Below are 22,744 nucleotides of genomic sequence, written 5' to 3' on the forward strand. Positions count from 1 at the left end.
TGATGGCTGAAGTCTCTTGACTTGGCTGTAGCTGCAGTTTCTTGTCCCTGCTGTCCTATCTCTTATCTGCTGAACAAATAGGTCTTTGATTTACAACCCAGGGTCTTCAGGCCCCTGTGGATCCACAAAGTAATTTGGGGAACCTGGGACAAATTTTCATTATTTACAAAAGCCTAACAGCTGCACAGGTTAACTAAAGGCTGAAGCTTTTGTGCTGAGTAACACTGGCTAGCTAGCACATGCAATCAGAAGCTTTGAGTGTTTAAATAAGTCCTTGAGAAATACCACTTTTTAGCAAAATGTGGGTTCCTTAGCTGAAAAAATAATAAAGGGGTTGTTGGTGCTGAAAAATTTGGGGCTCCTCAGGGTGATTGGACCTACAGATACTGAAGCCCCTTCTCCAGCATTCAGACTGTCCAGAGATGGAACAGAGACCACCACCATCCAGAGCCGACAGAGTTCTTTAAATGGGGTCAAAACGCATTCTTGTCACTTGAGCTACACCTCAGTTTGCAAAGGGAATATTTCTGTTCTGTGTGTGCACTGAACAGCTGTCTCTAGCAGAATGCCTGAGACGGAAATTAACTTCATTTTAAGGACCAGCACTGTTGCAAGTAGAGGGCTAGGCTGCCGAGCAGACATTTCCTTCAGAACCCAGGGAAAAACAGCCCAGCTTGTCAGCTCCACCTCTCAGCTCCTAGTGCTGCTCTAACCCTTTCCAATAGTAAGAGCTGGTTAATTTGGGACAATCTGTGCCATTACACCAAGCTATCCACTCCTGGTGGCTGTAGAAACAGCGAAGTTAACGAAGCCATCCAGCACCATACCCAGAATGACAGTTTCTGAGCAGATGGCCTCTTCCTTCTGTTTACCGACATGCAAGGCTTGGAGAAAAGAGAATCTAATTTACTGGAAACACCACACTTCAGGAAAAGGGAAAGAACAGGTGGTGTGTATACCGGACCCAACTTGTTCAGACAAAAAGTGAGAGACTGCAGAAGTAGGGCTTCCCACTGGGGAACCAATGGAATATCTTGAAATGACCGTCATACAGAGTTTATTTTTGCTTTAAAATATTTAAATATCAACATGCATCTTTTCCATTGAGTGATTTCATGGGTCGTGCCCAACATAGAACTTGGACAGGAAATCCTTTGGCCTTGGTGCTTCTGTTTCATGGAAAAATCGCATAACATGTGTCCGCTGCTTCCACACTTTAATTGTTTCTTCCAGTTCCATCTTTCCCTGTACAAGTGAGGGGACAGGTCTCAGTCAAGAGTGGCTCGGTGGAACGAATACAACACTGAAGGCCAGGGTTAGATCACCTCTAGCACTGACTTGTTTAGTGACCTTGGGCAAGTAATATCCCCTGTCCAGACCATAGCTTCTGTATCTGGAAAACGAGGTGGTGGACTAAATAATCTCTGAGGCCTATCAAATATATATATTTTTAACCCTCTGGCTGACTGGTTCCAAGGGGAAAACTTTTGGTCACCAGGCCTCTGCACCATGACTGCCTAACCTGACTGACTTAACATGTATCATTCTTTCCACGTTACTTACTGGCCCATGCTGAAGTTGCCATTGATGCTAGTGAGACAGACCAGAGAGACAGAATCAAGCCCAGGATCTGACTCCACTTACTCAGCCAACTGGCCTGCTCTTCTGGCTGTAAACTGGCAACGTGGTGAAGCGGTAACTTGCATGGATGAGGTTTAAGAAGAATTCAAACTTCCCTCTTTCTTTTTTTTAGTTTTAAAATGCAAGCCCCAGTGAATTTTCCCTTGAATAATCTTATAATCTATTTAACCTCTATTGGAGGTGAGAACCTCCAATCAGCTGTTCCTTTGAAACACTAGATAACAGTTGCTGACCCAGTTGTTGCTTTTAAACTTGGTGATAAAATATTCATCTGGACAAGCTGGCTCCTCTTTTAAATCAGTCAGGGAGAGTCAGTTACCTTAATTACCAGAAGATCAACCACCCTGGGGTCTGTGACGTGCGCATTCTTCTTAAACATTTCCCGAACTTTATCCCGTCCCTGTTTCACAGAGATGTCTAGCTGGAATAAATGCACTAGAGAGAAAACATGATTCAGGGTAGAGACGGTTAAAATGTGTTTTTTAAAAATTGAGTCAATGTCTACTCACTGAATACATAGGTTGCTCATTTACTCCATTCACCAAATATTAGCCTGACCCTAAGCTAGGTACTTGAGGATGTGAAGAAGCGTAAGACATGGTACTATCTCAAGAGCTTACGTTTTGTTTGGGGAAACAAGCCCACTGCATTTGAAGAGGCAGCGTAGCACAGCTCAAGAGTATGAATAACCTGTGTTCAAATCCAAGCTTTGTTGTCTATCAGCTATATGATTCTGTATACATCTGTGCCTGAGGGTATTTATTTGCTGGTGGAATGAGGAGGAGAGCTGCTGCTGCTGCTAAGTCGCTTCAGTCGTGTCCGACTCTTAGCGACCCCATGGACTGCAGCCCACCAGGCTCCTCTGTCCATGGGATTTTCCAGGCAAGAGCACTGGAGTGGGGTGCCATTGCCTCCTGAGGAGGAGGGCAGCACATGTTAACTGCTGTTAACTGCTGTGAGGATTCTGTGAGAGAATGAAAGGTGCTTAGGCCAGTGCCTGGCATGGAATAAGCTCTCAATAAATGTCAGCATTATTATTACACAGAACAACTAGCAAGAGATGCAGGGCTGACATTAACGTACGACGACATGGTGTAGGTTTGTGTACCTACAAACCTGGGTGCAAGATTAAGAGCTGAGGGAGACTGCTGAGGTGCAGGTAGGGAAAGGTGTCAATCCAGCAGGCAGTTACTACCATACTAGGTTTACCAGGGGGAAGGAGAAGGAAGTTTAAGATGTAACAGCTCCTGCTTTCTAGGTCTTAAATCCACCAGTACAAATACTGCAAAAGTCACAATATTCAGTAATCCCTGATTAAGTGCTAAAACAGTGGGACAGACTCAGTGGCCTGGGAGTTCGACAAAGCACATATATGTCTTTGAAAATTAGGTTTTAGTCATTTTATTCTCATCTTCTGGCAGCTGGCCTTCAGTGGATTTGCTGATGACGAGGACATGAACAGAGCCTTGTATGGTAGGTAGATGGGATAAGGAAGGAAGAAAGGGGCACGTGAGGCTAAGCGGTCAGCATAACCAGGCTCATAGGCTAGAATGAGCACTGTGGTTGAGACAAGTGGGCTCATCGGTGAGAATACCCCGCAGTATGGCCATTCCTGTGACAGGTCCACTCTAGTCTATGGAGCTATCACAGTCAGTTCTGAAAGCCACAAGGGCCATCTCATGACTGAATTAACCAACAAAGTGTGAATCTTTAATTATACAGGTAGTTTAGTGACAGCAATAGAAAAATAAAGCTTCTGCTGAGGGAAAGACCATGCCAGGCTGAGTCAACCAGAGAATAAGCAACTGCAGAATCTAACAGGGGAAACTGCATCTCAGCTTTACAGGAAAGTGTTAACAGAGGACAGAAGATCATATGAGAAAGAACTCAGTCTCCAGTGGAGTGCTAGAGGAGCCTGCCATGATGAGCCAGTTATACACAGCTCTTCCCAAATGTGCCGTCAGCGACTTCACTGAGAGCCTAAAATCAACCGTGGGGGGAGTATTCATGGCACTGAAAATGGCAGGGTCTTTCCTGGTGGTCCAGTGGTTAAGAATCCGCCTGCCAATGAAGGGGACACAGGTTCAATCCCTGCTTCGGGAAGATCCCACACGCTGGAGCAACTAAGCCCCTACACCACAACTATTCAGCCCACGAGCCTAGAGCCCATGCTTCTGGGATAAGAGAAGCCAGTGCACCACAATGAAGAGTAGCCTCAGCTCTCTCACGGCAGCTAGAGAAGGCCTGTGAGCAGCCACGAAGACCCAGCACAGCCAAAACCACACCATAGTGTCACATTAGGAATTTGAGAAAAGAGCCAACAGAGACAATAAGACAGAGACACGAATTAATGCAAACTAACATGGATCCTGAACGTTGGAATCTTACCACTAGAGCGCTGTGGGGACTTGCCTGAAGTCAGACAACTGAGCCCTGGCAAGCACAGGCCAAGAATCCAGGTTTTTGGTTCTTTAACTTACAATTTTGTGTTCTTTTAAGGAAAGGAGTATGAGGAATCTTCCCCTGCTATCAGTGCTTACCTTTTCTATATTTTCATACTAGAATTTGGTCCAATCTTAGGAGAAAAAACCAAGGTGCCTTATGCACACAAGGGGAGCTGGTGTCCACCCGACTCCCATTCCCCAGGGTCTCCCAAACCACACACCAGCGCACTGGGTGAATGAATCTTCTCAGGAAAATGTTCACAGGCACAAAGGCAAAGTTTTGCTGACAATGTTGTTCAAAGATCCCCGAAAATCCCTCCCGTCAGGTTAAGAATCCTTGTTTCTAAAGAGATGAATATCATAGTTTTGTCCCAGCCGTCCCCCTCCTATCCCACCCCCTAACACACCCCTTCACCAGTGAGAAAGGCTGTGGGAAGGCAATCAGAACAGCTAGGCAACAGTCTGCTGAACTGTTCTTTGGTCTAAATCGGTGGTCGTCAAACCTTTGATGATTCTGCCCACCAGAACATTTGGCAACATCTGGAGGCATTTTTGACAGTCACAGTGATGGGGGAAGAGTGCTAATGGCACCACTGGGTGGAGGCCAAGCATGCTGCTAAACATCCTACAAGGCACAGGGCAGTCTCCACAACAAAGAGCTACCCAGCACAGATGCTGCTGTCGAGAAGCTGTGGTGTAAACCAATTCCAGCTGTTCCTTCTTAACTCACAGATTCCTGGCTTACTCTGAATCCTGAATATTTTAATTTCAATTTTAAAAACATCTGTGAGGTTCAAAAGGTATGAAAGTGCGCCTTCTGGATGAAGGTGACTTCCACAGTGTGTGTCTTCCTCAAGTTACTGTTAAGGCTTTTCTGAATCAGAAAGGCTCGACACATTAGGAAGGATGACACTGGTAGGGTTCTCAGTCATTTGCTCCAATTCATTTTGGGAGCATTTATACCAAGTGCCAGGAGATCCTTAGACGGGAAAGTAGCATGCTGTGATGAAAAAGAGCATGGGATCTGGGGTCAAATGAGCTGGGGTACAACCTCCTCAGTCTGTTTCCTCATCTAAAACATAGGAGAGAAAGTAACCTCTGACCTAACTCCTTTACAGGAATGTGGTAAAAATCAAGTGACAACATCTGATTAACAGTAAAGCACTGATACAGATGTTAACTGTTACAAACCTCAGCACTTATTTCCCATACCTCTGTTATGTTTGGGTTTTAATGATCTGGTTATACGCCTATTTTCCTGACTAGACCATAAGACTCTTGAAGGCAGGGTTGTGTTTTAATCATTTTTCTATATCTCTGGGCACCTAGTACTGACCCTGGAGTACAAGAAGTGCCCAATAAAATGGAAATTAAATGAATAGTTTCTATAGAAAGTCTCCTGTTACACTGTAACCAGCAAGCAGCATGTATTATATTTTTCAAAGGAGGGAATCTGGGGTGGTTTTGTTCTGTGCTTCCATGCAGAGGCAACCACCGAGGCAAATGGCAGTCTGTTTCAAGTGTGCAGCATAACTGGGCCCTGTGAGAAAACTCCAGCAGGAGCTGCGCTAAGCATCACAGCTGACAATCAGGGTCTGATGGTGTGATGTGAGACAAGCTTACGTGCCTCAGTTTTCTCATCTGTAAGCCAGAGAAACAATTGGAACCCACACTACAAAAGGCAATGTAAAGCATTTGGCATAGTGCTGGGCCATATGTTTGCATTTCGATGAATGCTGTGTGTGTGCGTGTGTGCGTTCCATTACTCAGTTGTGTCTGAATCTTTGTGACCCCACAGACTGTAGCCCACCAGGATCCTCTGTCCATGGAATTCCCCGAGCAAAAATACTGGAGTGAGCTGCCATTTCCTCTTCCAGGTATCTTTCCAACCCAGGGATTGAACCCGGGTTTCCTGCATCTCCTTGCACTGGCAGGCGGATTCTTTACCACTGAGCCACCTGGGAAGCCCCAATGAATGTTGCTCAGGCCAGTGTGTACACTGGTGTCATGGTATCCATCACTGGGGATTTCAGCTGAGGATCCAAACTAAGGACTGGGAATAAGTAGAAGTATAGCATTGCTAATAGATGGAAAAACAGTGGAAACAGTGTCAGACTTTGTTTTTTTGGGCTCCAAAATCACTGCAGATGCTGATTGCAGCCATGAAATTAAAAGACGCTTGCTCCTTGGAAGGAAAGTTATGACCAACCTTGATAGTATATTAAAAAGCAGAGACATTACTTTGCCAACCAAGGTCCGTCTAGTCAAGGCTATGGTTTTTCCCGTGGTCATGTATGGATGTGAGAGTTGGACTGTGAAGAAAGCTGATCGCCGAAGAATCGATGCTTTTGAACTGTGGTGTTGGAGAAGACTCTTGAGAGTCCCTTATACTGCAAGGAGATCCAACCAGTCCATTCTAAAGGAGATCAATCCTGGATGTTCATTGGAGGGACTGATGCTAAAGCTGAAACTGCAATACTTTGGCCACCTCATGCGACTAGTTGACTCACTGGAAAAGACTCTGATGCTGGGAAAGGTTGGGGGCGGGAGGAGAAGGGGACGACGGAGAATGAGATGGCTGGATGGCATCACCGACTCTGTGGACATGAGTTTGAGTGTACTCCGGGAGTTGGTGATGGACAGGGAGGCCTGGCGTGCTGTGATTCATGGGGTCGCGGAGAGTCGGACACGACTGAGCGACTGAACTGAACTGAACTGAACATTATACTTATTATGCAATTGTGCAACCTCAAAAACGACAGAATCATCTTGGTTTGTTGCTAAGGCAAACCATTCAGTATCACAGTAATCCAAGTCTATGCCCCAACCACTAATGCCAAAGAAGCTGAAGTTGAACAATTCCATGAAGACCTACAAGACCTTCTAGAACTAACACCAAAAAATGATGTCCTTTTCATCACAAGGACTGGAATGCAAAAGGAGGAAGTCAAGAGATACCTGGAGTAACAGGCAAGTTTGGCCTTGGAGTACAAAATGAAGCAGTGCCAAGAGAATGCACTGGCCATAGCAAACACCCTCTTCCAACAACACAAGAGACGACTGTACACATGGACATGACCATATGGTCAATACTGAAATCAGACTGATTCTATTCTTCGCAGCCAAAGATGGAGAAGCTCTATACAGTCAGCAAAAACAAAACCGGGAGCTGACTGTGGCTCACATCATGAACTCCTTATTGCAAAATTCAGACTTAAACTGAAGAAAGTGGGGAAAACCACTAGACCATTCAGGTATGACCTAAATCAAATGCCTTACGATTATACAATGGAAGTGATAAATAATTCAAGGGATTATATCTGATAGACAGAGTGCCTGAAGAACTATGGACAGAGGTTCCTAACACTGTACAAGAGGTGGTGATCAAAACCATCCCCAAGAAGAAGAAATGCAAAAAGGCAAATAGTTTTCTGAAGAGGCCTTACAAATAGTTGAGAAAAGAGAAGCAAAATGCAAAGAAGAAAAGCTATATCCATGTGAATGCAGAGTTCCAAAGAATAGCAAGGAGAATTAAGAAAGCGTTTTCAAGTGATCAATGTAAAGAAATAGAGGAAAACAACAAAATGGGAACGACTAGACATCTCTACATGAATATTAGAGATACCAAGGGAACATTTCATGCAAAGATGGGCACAATAAAGGACAGAAATGGTATGGATCTAACAAAAGCAGAAAATATTAAGAAGATGTGGCAAGAATACACAGAACTATACAAAAAAGATTTTCACGACCCAGATAATCACGATGGTGTGATCAGTCAGCTAGAGCTGGTATGTGAAGTCGAGTGGGCCTTAGGAAGCATCACTACGAACAAAGCTAGTGGAGGTGATACAATTCCAGTTGAGCTATTTCAAATCCTAAAAGATGATGCTGTGAAAGTGCTGCACTCAATATACCAGCAAATTTGGAAAACTCAGCAGTGGCCACATGACTGGAAAAGGCCAGTTTTCATTCCAATCCCAAAGAAAGGCAATGCCCAAGAATGCTCAAACTACCGCACAATTGCACTCATCTCACATGCTAGCAAAGTAATGCTCAAAATTCTCCAAGCCAGGCTTCAACAGTACCTGAACCAAGAACTTCCAGATGTTCAAGCTGGGTTTAGAAAAGGCAGAGGAACCAGAGATCAAATTGCCAACATCTGCTGGATCATGGAAAAATCAAGAGAGTTCCAGAAAAACATCTATTTCTGCTTTATTGACAGAAGCAGAAACCTTTGACTGTGTGGATCACAATAAACTGTGGGAAATTCTGAAAGGGATGGGAATACCAGACCACCTGACCTGCCTCTTGAAAAACCTATATGCAGCTCAGGAAGCAACAGTTAGAACTGGATATGGAACAACAGAGGAAAAGGAGTACATCAAGGCTGTATATTGTCACCCTGCTTATTTAACTTGTATGCAGAGTACATCATGAGAAATGCTGAGCTGGAAGAAGCACAGGCTGGAATCAAGATTGCCAGGAGAAATATCAATAACCTCAGATATGCAGATGACACCACCCTTATGGCAGAAAGTGAAGAGGAACTGAACAACCTCTTGATGAAAGTGAAAGAGAAGAGTGAAAAAGTTGGCTTAAAACTCAACATTCAGAAAACTAAGATCATGGCATCTGGTCCCATCACTTCCTGGGAAATAGATGGGGCAACAGTGGAAACAGTGACAGACTTTATTTTTCTGGGCTCCAAAATCACTACAGATGGTGACTGCAGCCATGAAATTAAGATGATTGCTCCTTGGAAGGAAAGCTATGATCAACCTAGACGGCATATTAAAAAGCAGAGACATTATTTTGCCAACAAAGGTCTGTCTAGTCAAAGCTCTGGTTTTTCCAGTAGTCATGTATGGATGTGAGAGTTGGACTATCAAGAAAGCTGAGCACCAAAGAATTGATGCTTTTGAACTGTGGTGCTGGAGAAGACTCTTGAGAGTCCCTTGGACTGCAAGGAGATCCAACCAGTCTATCTTAAAGGAAATCAGTCCTGAATATTCATTGGAAGGACTGATGCCGAAGCTGAAACTCCAGTACTTTGGCCACCTGATGTGAAGAACTGACTCATCTGAAAAGACCCTGATGCTGGGAAAGATGAAGGCAGGAGGAGAAGGGGACGACAGAGGATGAGATGTTGGATGGCATCACCGACTCAATGGACATGGGTTTGAGCAAGCTCTGGGAGTTGGTGATGGACAGGGAAGCCTGGCGTGCTGCAGTCCACGGGATCGCAAAGAGTCGGACACGACTGAGCTGAACATAATAATTACAATGATGAATGTTAGTTATTATCAATACTTTTACTTATTCCCAATCCTTAGTTTGGATCCTCAGCTGAAACCCCGTGATGGATACCATGACACCAGTGTACACAGGCCTGAGCGAACAAGCTACAGATCACTGATCCTCCCCACAAAGGTGCTGCACCCCCTTGAGCCACCCCTACCTGGAATTTCCCCTGCTCTACAGGCTCCTATAATCCCCTGGTTTCTCCTCCTCGTCTCAGGACCCTCCTGACTCTGGGCTTATCTTCTCAAACAGTATTTGAGGGACAGTTTTGAAGGGTGTTGGTTCTGAATTAACTGAATACCTGGGTTCTAGCCTCAGTTCAGCCATTGATGTTTTACCCTCTGCAAAGTATTCTTCCTGTCATCTGGGTCTTGTTCCCCACCTCCTGTCCTCCCTGCAACAAGAAAACATTTTTGGGCACCCACGAAGTGTTCTGCCAGACAAACCTATTTTTAAACATCTGCATTTGAATACACACACCACCTCACACACTAGCTACTGTCACTGCCCTACACTTATCCATCTGTTCCCAGGAGGTCTGTGAATTTGTAGTCTCTGAACCCGCAGATCACTCAGGTTTCTCCCTTCCTTGTATCCTATGGGTTTCAAGTTTAAAGTCTGATCCTTGATAACCTCTTAAAAAGTCAACCTGAGGGCAGTGACACTGTGGAGCAGCCACAGCTCTCATACAGTAAATAGCTGGGTTCTGCATGGAAAGTAAGCCCTATACATAACAGTAACAATAACAAGACAAGAGAAGCAGCCAGCATTTAATGAGTGTCTAAATATCAGACCGTATGCCAAGTACTTTAGATGCATAAACTTATTTAATAGAGCAACTCTCTGAAGGTAGTATTATTATCATTCTAAAGATGAGGCAACTGAGGCATAGTGAGATGAAATAGCTTGCTCATGGTAACACAGCTAGTAAGGGCCAGGGTTTACAGGCAAGTTCACGTAACTACATTCTACTGCTTCTCACACACAGGCAAGGAAGTGGCAGCCCTGAGAGCTATGGTGCTTAGGTCACTTAAAAACAGGTCTCCTCTCAGACCACCAGCGGTGGCCTCCATTAAAACACACTTCTCCAGGGGATCTTTCCAACCCACGGATCGAACCCTGGTCTCCAGCACTGCAGGCAGATTCTTTACCGACAGAGTTAGCAGGGAAGCCCTAAAACACACTAAGTCAGATTAGGCAATTACAAAATATCGACAGTGCCTGACATTTGTACTCCCTTGACAGTTTGCCCAACTTTTCTGTGGTCAGGGACACTGGGCAGCAGCACTGATGGAGATGCCAAGACAAAATCTCTCTGAACCCAGGGAACTTATGTTTCAGTCGTTCAGGAGGACAGACTGGTTCTCTGACATCTAAGTGAAGGCAGGAGTTCTGGTGGGGGCAGGGAAAGGAATTCTTAAAGAATATTAGGGACCTGTGGAGCCAGGTAAAAAGACCTGGGAGAATGCAGGAGGAGGCCAACTAAACCGGAGGGACTGGAAAAGGCACCACAATCTTACTGGATGACCTTGGGAAACTCACTTCCCTTCTCCGGTACTGTTTCTTCTCTGCGGTGGATGTGGGAACCGGGTGGTCGCTGAAACCCCACAACTCCTTTGTTTATATAACCTAATGGGAGTCTGTAAATACATTCAGGAACTCCAGTTGGGTTCCAGATCCACCAGGGGCGGGCCCTCGGCCTTGCACAGATCACTTCGACTCTAAGTGCCTTGACTGCTTCATCTAAAAAACGAAGGGTGTCACTGACAGTCCCTGCTCTCCCTCCCAAGGGTTCAGGAAGAATTAGGGGGCCAAAGAGCGAGGGCGCCTAGAAGCGCGGTTCCGACGCACACAGCACGGCTGGTCTGAGCCCCGCGCCGCCGCCAGGTCAGGTCCACCAAGGCTCGTGTGACCCTACTCGCCTGAAGCGCTCGGAATCACCTCTGCTCAAGTTGGTGACCCCAGCTCTGCCCGGCATAAACAGGAGGCCGGGACCGCTGCGACCTTGGGCGGCTGCCTCCTGGGCCCCGCGTGAGCCGCTGCTTCTCACCAGTGTTCGGCACCTCGCGATACCAGGCGCGGTAGAGCTCTCGCACCCTCCGCTTGGCCTCGTTCATGTCCCGACTGAAAATCGGCTTCACCGAGGTGCTGGCCGCAACAGCTGCCTGGCGAAGCCCGCTCGCCGCCATCTTGCTGAGAAAATCACTTCCCAACTCCACCCCGTTCGGACCTGCAAGTGCGGCCGAGGGACGAATCATTTTTCTCATTGGCTAGAACTTAAAGTCCCGCCCCTAAGTGCCAACGGCTACAGGGCTCTCTGATTGGCTGAGAAGCCTCACTCTCTGGATGGAGATAGGCAGGTGTAGGCTGCGCATGCTCACCTGCGGAATCGTAATGTCGACCGTTGGGCGTCCTAACTGTCGCCTGACCGCGCTGACAGGGGGCGCTCGGGCCCAGGCTGGCGGCAGTGCCGCGAGCTGGCCCCCTGGCGTCCACTGCATCACGCCCGCGAGCCGCCCCGGGCGCTGTTGTGGTAACGTACATCGGCGCACACTTCTTGGAGCTTCTATATTAGCTCCGTGCGCTCGGGTCACGGGCCCTCCTGAGGTAGATAATGGCGCCTGGGCTGCTGTGTCGTCGGCCTGGCCCCTCAGCCGATTTTCTGCAACAGTTTTTCCCCACCTTTAAGCCAACTCTTTCGGAGCTCGGTATAGATGTGCACGCGCTCTCCTGGCCTTGACCTTCTCTGCGCTTCTCCACAGCCCAGGGAGGTAGCTTATATCATCTGTTCCCATTTTAGACGGGGCCGTTTTCATCCCAAAGTGTGAAAACAGCCCTGAATTTTGGAGCTGGAAGGAAACTTAGGTCATCCATTCTGAGTACCTCTCTTTTTCCTGGTATTTTTCTTTCTTTATTTAGTTTTCAGCCACGCCTGCGTGGCATGTGCAGTCTCAGTTCCCCGACCAAGGATTGAACCCATGGCCCCTGTAGTGGAAGCTTAGAGTCTTAACCGCCAGACTGCTGGGAAAACCCCTTTCCTGACATTTGCCCACTGAGGCTATATCTGAACGTCAGGGAGGGAGCCTGGAAGGGTAAGAGGAAAAATAACAGCTAACAACATGTCAGGCGGTGGGTAGATATTGTTAAGTCTTCCTTCATCTCCTAGATCAGGTAGATCCTGTTAGCACCCCCGTGTTACAGGTGAGGAAGCTGAGATGGTGCAGGCTAGGTCACCTGCCATTTAAGGTTCCGCCCCAGACTGACTGCTGTCTGGAGTCCTATCTGTCTCTTCTGAAAATGCAGTTGAAGAACACCTTATGAGTGTTAGGGAAGGAGAAGAAGTCAGGGCTGCTTAGCTTTGAGACCTCAGCCATCATAGTGGATAGACTAGCATCTAGCCCAGTCTTTCCCGTTTTAAAGGGTAAAAAATTGGATTTTTCCCCTTGTGTAATTTTTTTAATGTACATTTAAATGAGTCGTGCATTTAAAGAAAGCACATAACATGTGTAAGTTATAAGGGATACCAGAATGGGAACTTTTGAACTTTAGTACCCGCCTCAAAAAGTTGTAGTACAGTTAAGATTTATGTAAACTGTTCAGTTGCTCAGTCATGTCCAACTCTTTGCGACCCCATGGACTGCAGCAGGCCAGGCCTCCCTGTCCATCACCAACTCCCAGAGCTTGCATTTAAAGTGTACAGTGCTCCTATTAACCACTGTTTTACATTTTTCAAGCACATTAACTAGTTGAAGCTTCCCGACACACCTGTGAGATAAATGCTGTTATACCCACTTTACAGATGAGAAAATTGAAACATCATGGCCAAGTTACTTGACAATATTGAATTGAGACCCAGGTAGCTGACTTGGTTCATGCTCCTGCCTCCTCTCGGAGTAACCACTATCATGAATTTAGTGTTTAATATTCTTATCCATTGAAAAAAGTAAGGTCTGAACTTCCATGGTGGCTCAGTGGTTAAGAATCTGCTTGCCAAATGGATTTGATCCCTAGTCCAGGAAGATTCCACATGCCTCCAGACATCTGGGGCTTCCCTTGTGGCTCAGCTGGTAAAGAATCCACCTGCAATACAGGAGACCTGGGTTACCCACTCCAGTATTCTGGCCTAAAGAATTCCATGGACTGTATAGTCCATGAGGTCGCAAAGAGTCGGACACAACTGAGCATCTTTTCTTAATAGGCATCTAAGCTGTTGTGCCCTAGCACCTGGGAGCCACAACTACTGAAGCCTGCACGGCTAGAGCCTGTGCTCTGCTGCAAGAGAAGCTGGTGCTATGAGAAGCCCATGTACCACAACGGGAGGAAAGCTCACATGCAGCAATGAAGACCCAATGTAGTCAGAAATAAAGTCTGTGGGGAAAAAAAAGTCTCTAAAACAGCTCACAACTAGAGGGAGAATATTTGCAAATCATCTATTCCATAAGGGACTTCTATCTAAGACATATAAAAGACTTACAACTCAATTTTTTAAAAAGCCCTATTTGAAAATAAAGGTGACACCATCAAATGCTAATGAGAATGCAGAGCTGCAGGAACTCGCATTGTTGGTGAGAATACAGCCAGTGTATAAAACAGCTTGGCAGTTTCTTACAAAACTAGCATACTCTGGACTTGCTGGTGGTCCTGTGGTTAAGACTTCAATCTTTCACTTCACGGGGCTCAGATTTGATCCCTGGTTGGGAAACGTTAAGATCCCACATGCCACAAGGCACGGCCAAAACACAAAAAACTAGCATACTCTTACCATATAAGCCAGTAATCAGACACCTTGGTATTTACCCAAATGAACTGAAAAATTATGTCCACACAAAAACCTGTACATGGATATTTATAACAGCTTTATTTATAGTTGTCAAAACTTGGAAGCCACAAAGAAATCCTCCAGGAGGTGAATGAATAAATAAACTGTGATACATTCAGACAATGCAATATTCTGGAGCAGTAGAAAGAAATGAGCCATGAAAAGATGTGGAGGAACTTTAACAGATATTACTAAGTGCAAGAAGTCAATCTGAAAAGGCTACCTTTATGATTCCAGCTGTATGACACACTGGAAAAAGGCAAAACTATGGCGGCAAAAGATCATTCATTGTCAGGGACTAGGGTGGAGGGAGAGAGGAATAAGTGTAGTACAGAGAGATTTTAGGGCAGTGAACCCATTCTGAATGATACTGTAATGGTGAATACATGCCATTATATATTTGTCCAGATCCACAGATTGAACCCTAATGTAAACTATGGACTTTGAGTGGCAATAATGAGTCAATATAGGTTCTTCCATTTTAACAAGTTGTACCACTCTGATGGGGGATGTTGATAGAGAGGGAAGCTGGAGAGTGGGCATGGCAAAGGGTATGTGGAAACTGTACTCCACTTAGTTTTTCTGTGAACCTAAAACTGCTCTTTAAAAAGTCTTTTTTTTTTTTTAATGGGCAAAGGCTTTGAGTAACTGTTTATCCCAAGAAGTCATACAAATGAGCAGTAATACATGAAAAGACACTCAACATTATTAGTCATACGTAAGGCTATGGTTTTTCCAGTGGTCATGTATGGATATGAGAGTTGGACTGTGAAGAAAGCTGATTGCCGAAGAATTGATGCTTTTTAACTGTGATGTTGGAGAAGACTCTTGAGAGTCCCTTGGACTGCAAGGAGATCCAACCAGTCCATCCTAAAGGAGAGCAGTCCTGAATATTCACTGGAAGGACTGATGCTGAAGCTGAAACTCCAGTACTTTGGCCACATGATGCGAAGAACTGACTCATCTGAAAAGACCCTGATGCTGGGAAAGATTGATGGCGGGAGGAGAAAGAGACGACAGAGGATGAGATGGTTGGATGGCATCACCGACTTGATGGACATGGCTTTGGGTGGACTCCGGGAGTTGGTGATGATAGGGAGGCCTGGCGTGCTGCAGTCCATGAGATCGCAAAGAGTTGGACATGACTGAGTGACTGAACTGAACTGACTGAAATGCAAATCAAAACCATAAGAAGATACCGTTTCTTACCCACTAGAATACATTTTTTTGGTGGGGGATATTGATATAGGTTAAGGAATAACTGCTTTTCTGTGCCCCTTCTTGCTGCTGTCGTTGGTGCCCAGTGAATGTTAAATTGGTTTGAATTGAAGACTTCGGCATGTAAGAGACTTGTGCTGTTGGTAGTGGAGTGAGAACCAGATCCCACAACTTTTTACCTGGGCCTAATGTTTTTCTTCTACTCCATCCCTCCTCTCACCTCCTCTCACCTTTTGGCCTTGATTTGAAGCTCGTGTAAGATGGTTGCATCCTTCCTCCTGAGACCACCTTACAATCAGAGATTCAAGCCGAGGGTCTTTTGGTTTCCAGTGGTTTATGAGGTCATGGGGTCCCAAGATGAAAGCAAAAACAAGGGGTAGGTATCAGGAACTGATTCATGAGGGCTGAGATACACAGCCACGCGTTGCCTTATACCCTTTTCTTTCTGGCCTCTATTATTTTTCTGGCCTCTATAGGGACAGGAACGGAGAAGGAAACGGCAACCCACTCCAGTATTCTTGCCTGGAGAATCCCAGGGACAGAGGAGCCTCGTGGGCTGCCGTCTATGGGTCGCACAGAGTTGGACACGACTGAAGCGACTCAGCAGCAGCAGCAGCAGCATAGGGATGGGAAAGCAGCTTTTATAATTTCCCTGTGTCACATTTAGGGACTTCCCAGGTGGTGCTAGTGAAGAACCCACCTGGTGAGAGACACAGGTTTGATCTCTGGGTCGGGAAGATCCCCTGGAGAAGGGCATGGCAACCGACTTCATTATTCTTGCCTGAAGAATCCCATGGACAGAGGAGCCTGGAGGGCTGCCATTCATAGGGTCACAAATAGTCGGACACAACTGAAGCGACTTAGCATGCGCTTGTTGTGTACTGCACATTTATTTTTGGCTGTGCTGGGGCTTCGTTGCTCCATGGACTTTTCTCTGATTGTAGCGAGCAGGGGCTACTCTCCAATTGTAGTGTACACTTTTCTCATTGTGGTGGCTTCTCTTGTTGCTGAGCACAGGCTCTAGGGTGTGTGGGCTTCAGCAGTTGCTCCTTATGGGCCCTAGATAGCAGAGGCTCAGTAGTTGTAGCGCACTGATGGGCTTAGTTGCTCCGAGACATGTGGAATCCTCCAGACCAGGGATTGAACCCATGTCCTCTACATTGGCAGGAAGATTCTTAACCACTGGACCACCAGGGAAGTCCCATACTGCACATTTTAAATTAAATTTATATGATAATTATAGATTCATATGTATCGAAATAACAGAGAAAGGTCAGATGCACTCAGTTTTTCCCAATGATAATATATTGTAAAACAATAGTACCATATCACAAGGATACTGACCCTGATATAATCAAGATACAGAACATTTTCCTCACCACAAGGATCCCTCGTGTCACCCTTCTCCTTGGTTGTTCAGTTGCTGTCATGTCCAACTGTTTTGTGGCCCTGTGGACTGTAGCCCGCCAGGCTCCTCTGTTCATGGGATTTCCCAGGCAAGAATACTGGAGTGGGTTGCCATTTCTTTCTCCAGGGGATCTTCACAAGTCAGTGATAGAACCCATGTCTCCTGTATTGACAGGGGGATTCTTTACCCCTGAACCCCCTGGGAAGCCCTCTCCTTACTTATTCCCTCCCTAATCAGGGGACTCCACTTTGATAATTTTGTTAATTTCTAGAATATTGTATAAATGAAATCATACAATATGTAACCTTTTAGATAGGATTTTGTTTTGTTTTCCCTCAACATAATTCCATTGAGATTCATCCAGCTTGTTTTGTGTATCAGTAGTTTATTCCTTTTTTTTTTCTGAGTAGTATTCCATGGTATGGATTTATCACAAGTTATCATTCACCCTTAAAGGACATCTGGGTTGTTTCCAGTTTGGGGCTATTATAAATAAAACTGTACATATATATGTACAGCTTTGTGTTAACACAAGACTTCATTTCTCTAGTATAAATGCCCTGGAATGCAATTGTTGGGTCATGTATTTGTTGAATATTTAGTTGTGTAGGAAACTACTAAATTGTTTTCCAGAGCAACTGTACCATTTTGCATTCCATTTAGCGATATACGAGTGACCCAGTTCCTGTTCTACTTTTGGTGCAGCAGCTTTTTAATTTTAGCCATTTGATAGATGTGTAGGGATATCTCATTATTGCTTTAATTTACATTATGGCTAGTGATAAGCGTCCTTTCACATGCTTATTTCCCATCTTATATTCTCTCTAGTGAAATGGATTTTCATGTCTTTTGCTCCAACTAAAAAAAATATATTTTTGCTTATTTATTTTTTTGGGTCTCCACTGTGTCATGCAGGATCTTTTGTTGCAACACACAGACTGTCTAGTTGTGGCATCCTGGCCCAGTAGTGACTTGTGGGCTGCAGAACAAGACAGCTTCAGGCTTAGCTGCTCCACGGCATGTGACAGTGTTCTAATCAGATTGTTTACTTGTTGAGTTTTGAGAGTTCTGTGTTCTAGGTGCTAGTCCTTTGTCAGATACATAGTTTGCAAATATTTTCTCCCACTCTGTAGCTTGATTTTCTATCTTTTCAGCAGGGTCTTTTACAGAACAGGAGTGTTTAATTTTGATGAAAACCATTTTTTTTTCCTTTTATGGATTGTGTTTTTGGTGTCAAATTTAACAACCCTAGCTGCAGGTTCAGCAGATTTTCTTTGATTGTTTTCCTAAGAGTTTTATGTTTTACATTTAAGTACATGGTCCGCTTTGAGTTAATTTTCATATGGGGCATTAACTTAGATTGAGAGATTTTTGTTTTGTTTTTGCTGATGGGTGTCCGATTACTCCAGAACCATTTGTGGAAAACCCAGCTTTTCTCCACTGAATTGCTTTTGTACCTTTACCAAACTTCAGTTAAAAGCTACAATAATCAGGACTTCCCTGGTGGTCCAGTGGTAAATAATCCGCTTGCCAATGCAGGGGACATGCATTTGATCCCTGGTGCAGGAAGATTCCACATGTATGCCAAGGAGCAACTAAGCCCGTGGACCACAACTACTAGCCTGCACTCCAGGGCCTGCTAGCCACAGCTACTGAGTCTATGTGCTACAACCACTGAAACCTGCACACCCAGAGCCTGTGCCCCACAACAAGAGAAGCCACCACGATGAAAAGCCCAAGCACTGCAACTGGAGAGTAGCCCCTGCTCACTGCAACTAGAGGAAGCCTGCAAGCAGCAATGATGACCCAGCACAACCAAAAATCATAATAAATAATTTTTAAAAAGTAAATTCTAACAGTTCTTATAACAAGGGGAATTTTTTATTTTATCTATCTGAGAAGATGATGTTAACTGAACCTATTGTAATTATTTTCTCAATATATGTAAATAAAACCATCATGCTATATGTGTTTAAGTTTTACAGTGATATATGTCAGTTATTTCTCAATACAACTTAAAAAACTAAATAAAAATTATATAATCAGGATTTTGATTGAGATTGCATTGAATATGGATTGAAATTGAATATAGAAATGACATCTTGGGAATCCCTGGTGGTCCAGTGGTTAGGATTCCATTCTTCCACAGCCAAGGGTGTGGGTTCAACTCCTGGTGGGTTTAATCCCTAAGAACCCGTGTGGTATGGCTAAAAAAAAAATAGAAATGACATCTTTATACTGTTGAGTTTTCCAAACAGAAAACACAACATATTTTATACATAGTATGTTTATGTATGTTCACACTCTAAGAGAAACTTAAGACCTTTGGATAGGGATCAGAGAACAGAGCATTTATTACTCACAAAGCATCTTGTACTTGTTCCCCACATTAACTCTATTTTCTGCTGTATCTGCTGTTAACCCCTAAGTTCAGAGAATTCTTAATGTCAGATATTGTATTTTGTGTTCTAGAATGTCTATTTTATCTATTGCTATGAACAAATTACCTCAAAACTCTCAGCTAAAACAATAAATATTTATTATCTCACAGTTTCCTGTGGACCAGAAATCCAGGTGAGGCTTCTGTGTGCATCTGTCTCGAGGTCCTCAGGAGGTGGCATTAGTCAGCTGGCACTGTGGTATTATTGAGGGCTCACCTGAGCCAGGGAAGAGAGTGTGAGCTAGTACCCACATCATGGTTGTCGACAGGCCTTGGTCCCTCATCACTTGGACCACTCCACAGGATACCTCATTATAAGACAACTGTCTTCCCCCACATGGTAAGTGTTCAGAGAGTGAGTGAGTATTCAAGATGGAAGCCACGGTCCTTTTTTTTGTAAACTTATTTGGGAAGTGACATCTCACTTCTACCAAATTTATTCGATAAATCCAGGCCACATTCAAAGGAATAGTAGGAGGTTGAGATTATTAGGGACTGTCTTAGAGATTGTCCTACCATAATGTCTATTTGATTTTGTTTTTACAGGCTTGAATTTTCTGTTGAATTACTCTTAACTATTCATTTGTTTTGTCTATCTTTTCATCTATTTAACATGCTAATCATGCTGCTACTGCTAAGTCACATCAGTCGTGTCCAACTCTGTGCGACCCCATAGATGGCAGCCCACCAGGCTCCCCCGTCCATGGGATTCTCCAGGCAAGAACACTGGAGTGGGTTGCCATTTCCTTCTCCAATGCACGAAAGTGAAAAGTGAAAGTGAAGTCGCTTAGTCATATCTGACTTTTAGCGACTCCGTGGACTGCAGCCTACCAGGCTCCTCCGTCCATGGGATTTTCCAGGCAAGAGTACTGGAGTGGGGTGCCATTTTAAAGTCCTTATTTAGTAACTCCAATATCTAAGTTATCGTTGGGTCAACTTCTCTATTTATCTCTTAATTATCATTTAAATTTTCCTGTTTCTTTGTAAGTTTAGTAACTTTTTACTTTAAGCTTGACATCATGGATATGTTGTAGATTATGTTAATTTTTCTCTAAAGGAATATCAAGAAAAAGGATGTGTGTATATGAGTAACTTAATCACTTTGCTGTACACCTGAAATTAATACAACATTGTAAAGCAACAATACTCCAATGCAAAATAAAGCCAACCACAAAAGATAAAAAGGAATGTAAAGTTTTGTTTTGACAGGCTTTGAGGCTTGAATTTAGGCTTTGTTGATTGGAGCTGTTTTAATTCTGCCTATACTTGTAGGTGTAGTCCTTATTCCTAGGGCGATGCTTTTCTGGAGTCTTAACTGATGCCTGGAACACACACCAAAGTCTGTTCACTTTCCAGGCCCAGTCTCCAGTGTCATCCAGCAGGTGTGTTGGATCCCTAGGTTGGGAAGATCCCCTGGAGAAGGAAATGGCAACCCACTCCAGTATTCTTGCCTGGAGAATTCCATGGACAGAGGAGCCTAGTGGGCTATAGTCCATGGGGTCGCAAAGAGTTGACTGCAACTGAGCACGCATGACTATAAGTAGTTGAATGTATTTTGTCCCCTTTTGTATTTGTTTATTGTGGGAGGGTAAATCCAACATGAGCCACTCCCTCATGGTTGAAACTTTTAAGTTCTCCAAAAGTTTAAGTGTAATGAAAGAAAATATTTTACCAGCTTTATTTTTATTTCCACAGTAGCTGTTTATTTTCCCCAATAGACAAGTCACTTTCTAGGGTTGCCACATCCTTTCTTTTCTTTTTGAGAATTTTAATAATGTTTAAAGTTTCTTGTGATTTTTCTCTATTCACTCTTTTCCTAGTCCTTAGGGTTTTTTCTTGTTTCTTTGTATAGTGTTCCTCTCTTTTTTAGTATTGATTTTCATAAAATATTTGGCAAGTTCTGCTCAAATGTTCAGGTCTGTCTTTGAGAGTCTGTGATGGATTCTTTTCCATGGGGATGGTCTTGATCCCTGTCTCCTGTACAATGTCACGAATCTCCATCCATAGTTCATCAGGCTCTCTTATCAGATCTAGTCCCTTAAATCTATTTCTCACTTCCACTGTATAATCATAAGGTTTGATTTAGGTCATATCTGAATGGTCTAGTGGTTTTCCCTACTTTCTTCAATTTAAGTCTGAATTTGGAAATAAGGAGTCCATGATCTGAGCCACAGTCAGCTCCTGGTCTTGTTTTTGCTAACTGTATAGAGCGTCTCCATCTTTGGCTGCAAAGAATATAATCAATCTGATTTCGGTGTTGACCATCTGGTGATGTCCATGTGTAGAGTCTTCTCTTGTGTTGTTGAAAGAGGGTGTTTGCTATGACCAGTGCGTTCTCTTGGCAAAACTCTATTAGCTTTTGCCCTGCTTCATTCTGTGCTCCAAGGCCAAATTTGCCTGTTACTCCAGGTGTTTCTTGACTTCCTACTTTTGCATTTTAGTCCCCTATAATGAAAAGGACATCTTTTTGGGTGTTAGTTCTAAAAAGTCTTGTAGATCTTCATAGAATTGTTCAACTTCAGCTTCTTCAGCGTTACTGGTTGGGGCATAGGCTTGAATTACTGTAATATTGAATGGTTTGCCTTGGAAATGAACAGAGATCATTCTGTCATTTTTGAGACTGCATTTTGGACTCTTTTGTTGACCATGATGGCTACTCCATTTCTTCTAAGGGATTCCTGCCCACAGTAGTAGATATAATGGTCATCTGAGTTAAATTCACCCATTCCAGTCCATTTTAATTCACTGATTCCTAGAATGTCGACGTTCACTCTTGCCATCTCCTATTTGACCACTTCCAATTTGCCTTGATTCAGGGAACTAACATTCCAGGTTCCTATGCAATATTGCTCTTTACAGCACCGGACCTTGCTTCTATCACCGGTCACATCCACAGCTGGGTATTGTTTTTGCTTTGGCTCCAACCCTTCATTCTTTCTGGAGTTATTTCTCCACTGATCTCTAGTAGCATATTGGGCACCTACTGACCTGGGGAGTTCATCTTTCAGTATCTTATCATTTTGCTTTTTCATACTGTTCGTGGGGTTCTCAAGGCAAGAATACTGAAGTGGTTTGCCATTCCCTTCTCCAGTGGACCACATTCTATCAGACCTCTCCACCATGGCCCGCCCGTCTTGGATGGCCCCACACGGCATGCCTTAGTTTCATTGAGTTAGACAAGGCTGTGGTCTGTGTGATCAGATTGACTAGTTTTCTGTGATTATGATTTCAGTGTGTCTGTCCTCTGATGCCCTCTCACAATACCTACAGTCTTATTTGGGTTTCTCTTACCTTGGTCGTGGGGTATCTCTTCACGGCTGCTCCAGCAAAGCGCAGTTGCTGCTCCTTACCTTGGACGAGGGGTATCTCCTCACGGCCGCCCCTCCTGACCTTGAACGTGGAGTAGCTCCTCTCAGCCCTCCTGTGCCTGCGCAGCCGAGACCACACCCATGGAAAAGAAATGCAAAAAA

The 22,744-nt window shown here is 44.3% G+C and overlaps 2 protein-coding genes across 2 annotated transcripts in view; one reads left to right on the forward strand and one right to left on the reverse strand.

Annotated features, from left to right (window-relative positions):
* Positions 1 to 1,040: 1,040 nt before the first annotated feature.
* Positions 1,041 to 11,623, reverse strand: NDUFA6 (NADH:ubiquinone oxidoreductase subunit A6). Its single transcript, XM_055395074.2, has 3 exons — positions 11,440 to 11,623; positions 1,961 to 2,076; positions 1,041 to 1,245 (listed from the first exon to the last, which is right to left on the reverse strand). Exons 1-3 carry the CDS (start codon positions 11,576 to 11,578, stop codon positions 1,114 to 1,116), a joined length of 387 nt encoding a protein of 128 aa, XP_055251049.1. The 5' UTR covers positions 11,579 to 11,623; the 3' UTR covers positions 1,041 to 1,113.
* Positions 11,624 to 11,783: 160 nt separating this feature from the next.
* LOC148777743 (uncharacterized) overlaps positions 11,784 to 22,744 on the forward strand; it is a 31,066-nt gene continuing 20,105 nt past the window's right edge. Inside the window, exons 1-2 of the mRNA XM_088837055.1 lie at positions 11,784 to 11,922; positions 12,152 to 12,160. Coding sequence (XP_088693181.1) covers positions 11,784 to 11,922; positions 12,152 to 12,160 — 148 coding nt within the window. The remainder of the gene's footprint in view (positions 11,923 to 12,151; positions 12,161 to 22,744) is intronic.

This window comes from Moschus berezovskii, chromosome 6 (genome assembly GCF_049115385.1).
Source record: "Moschus berezovskii isolate FMDL1 chromosome 6, NW_MosBer_1.0, whole genome shotgun sequence".
NCBI lineage: Eukaryota > Metazoa > Chordata > Mammalia > Artiodactyla > Moschidae > Moschus > Moschus berezovskii.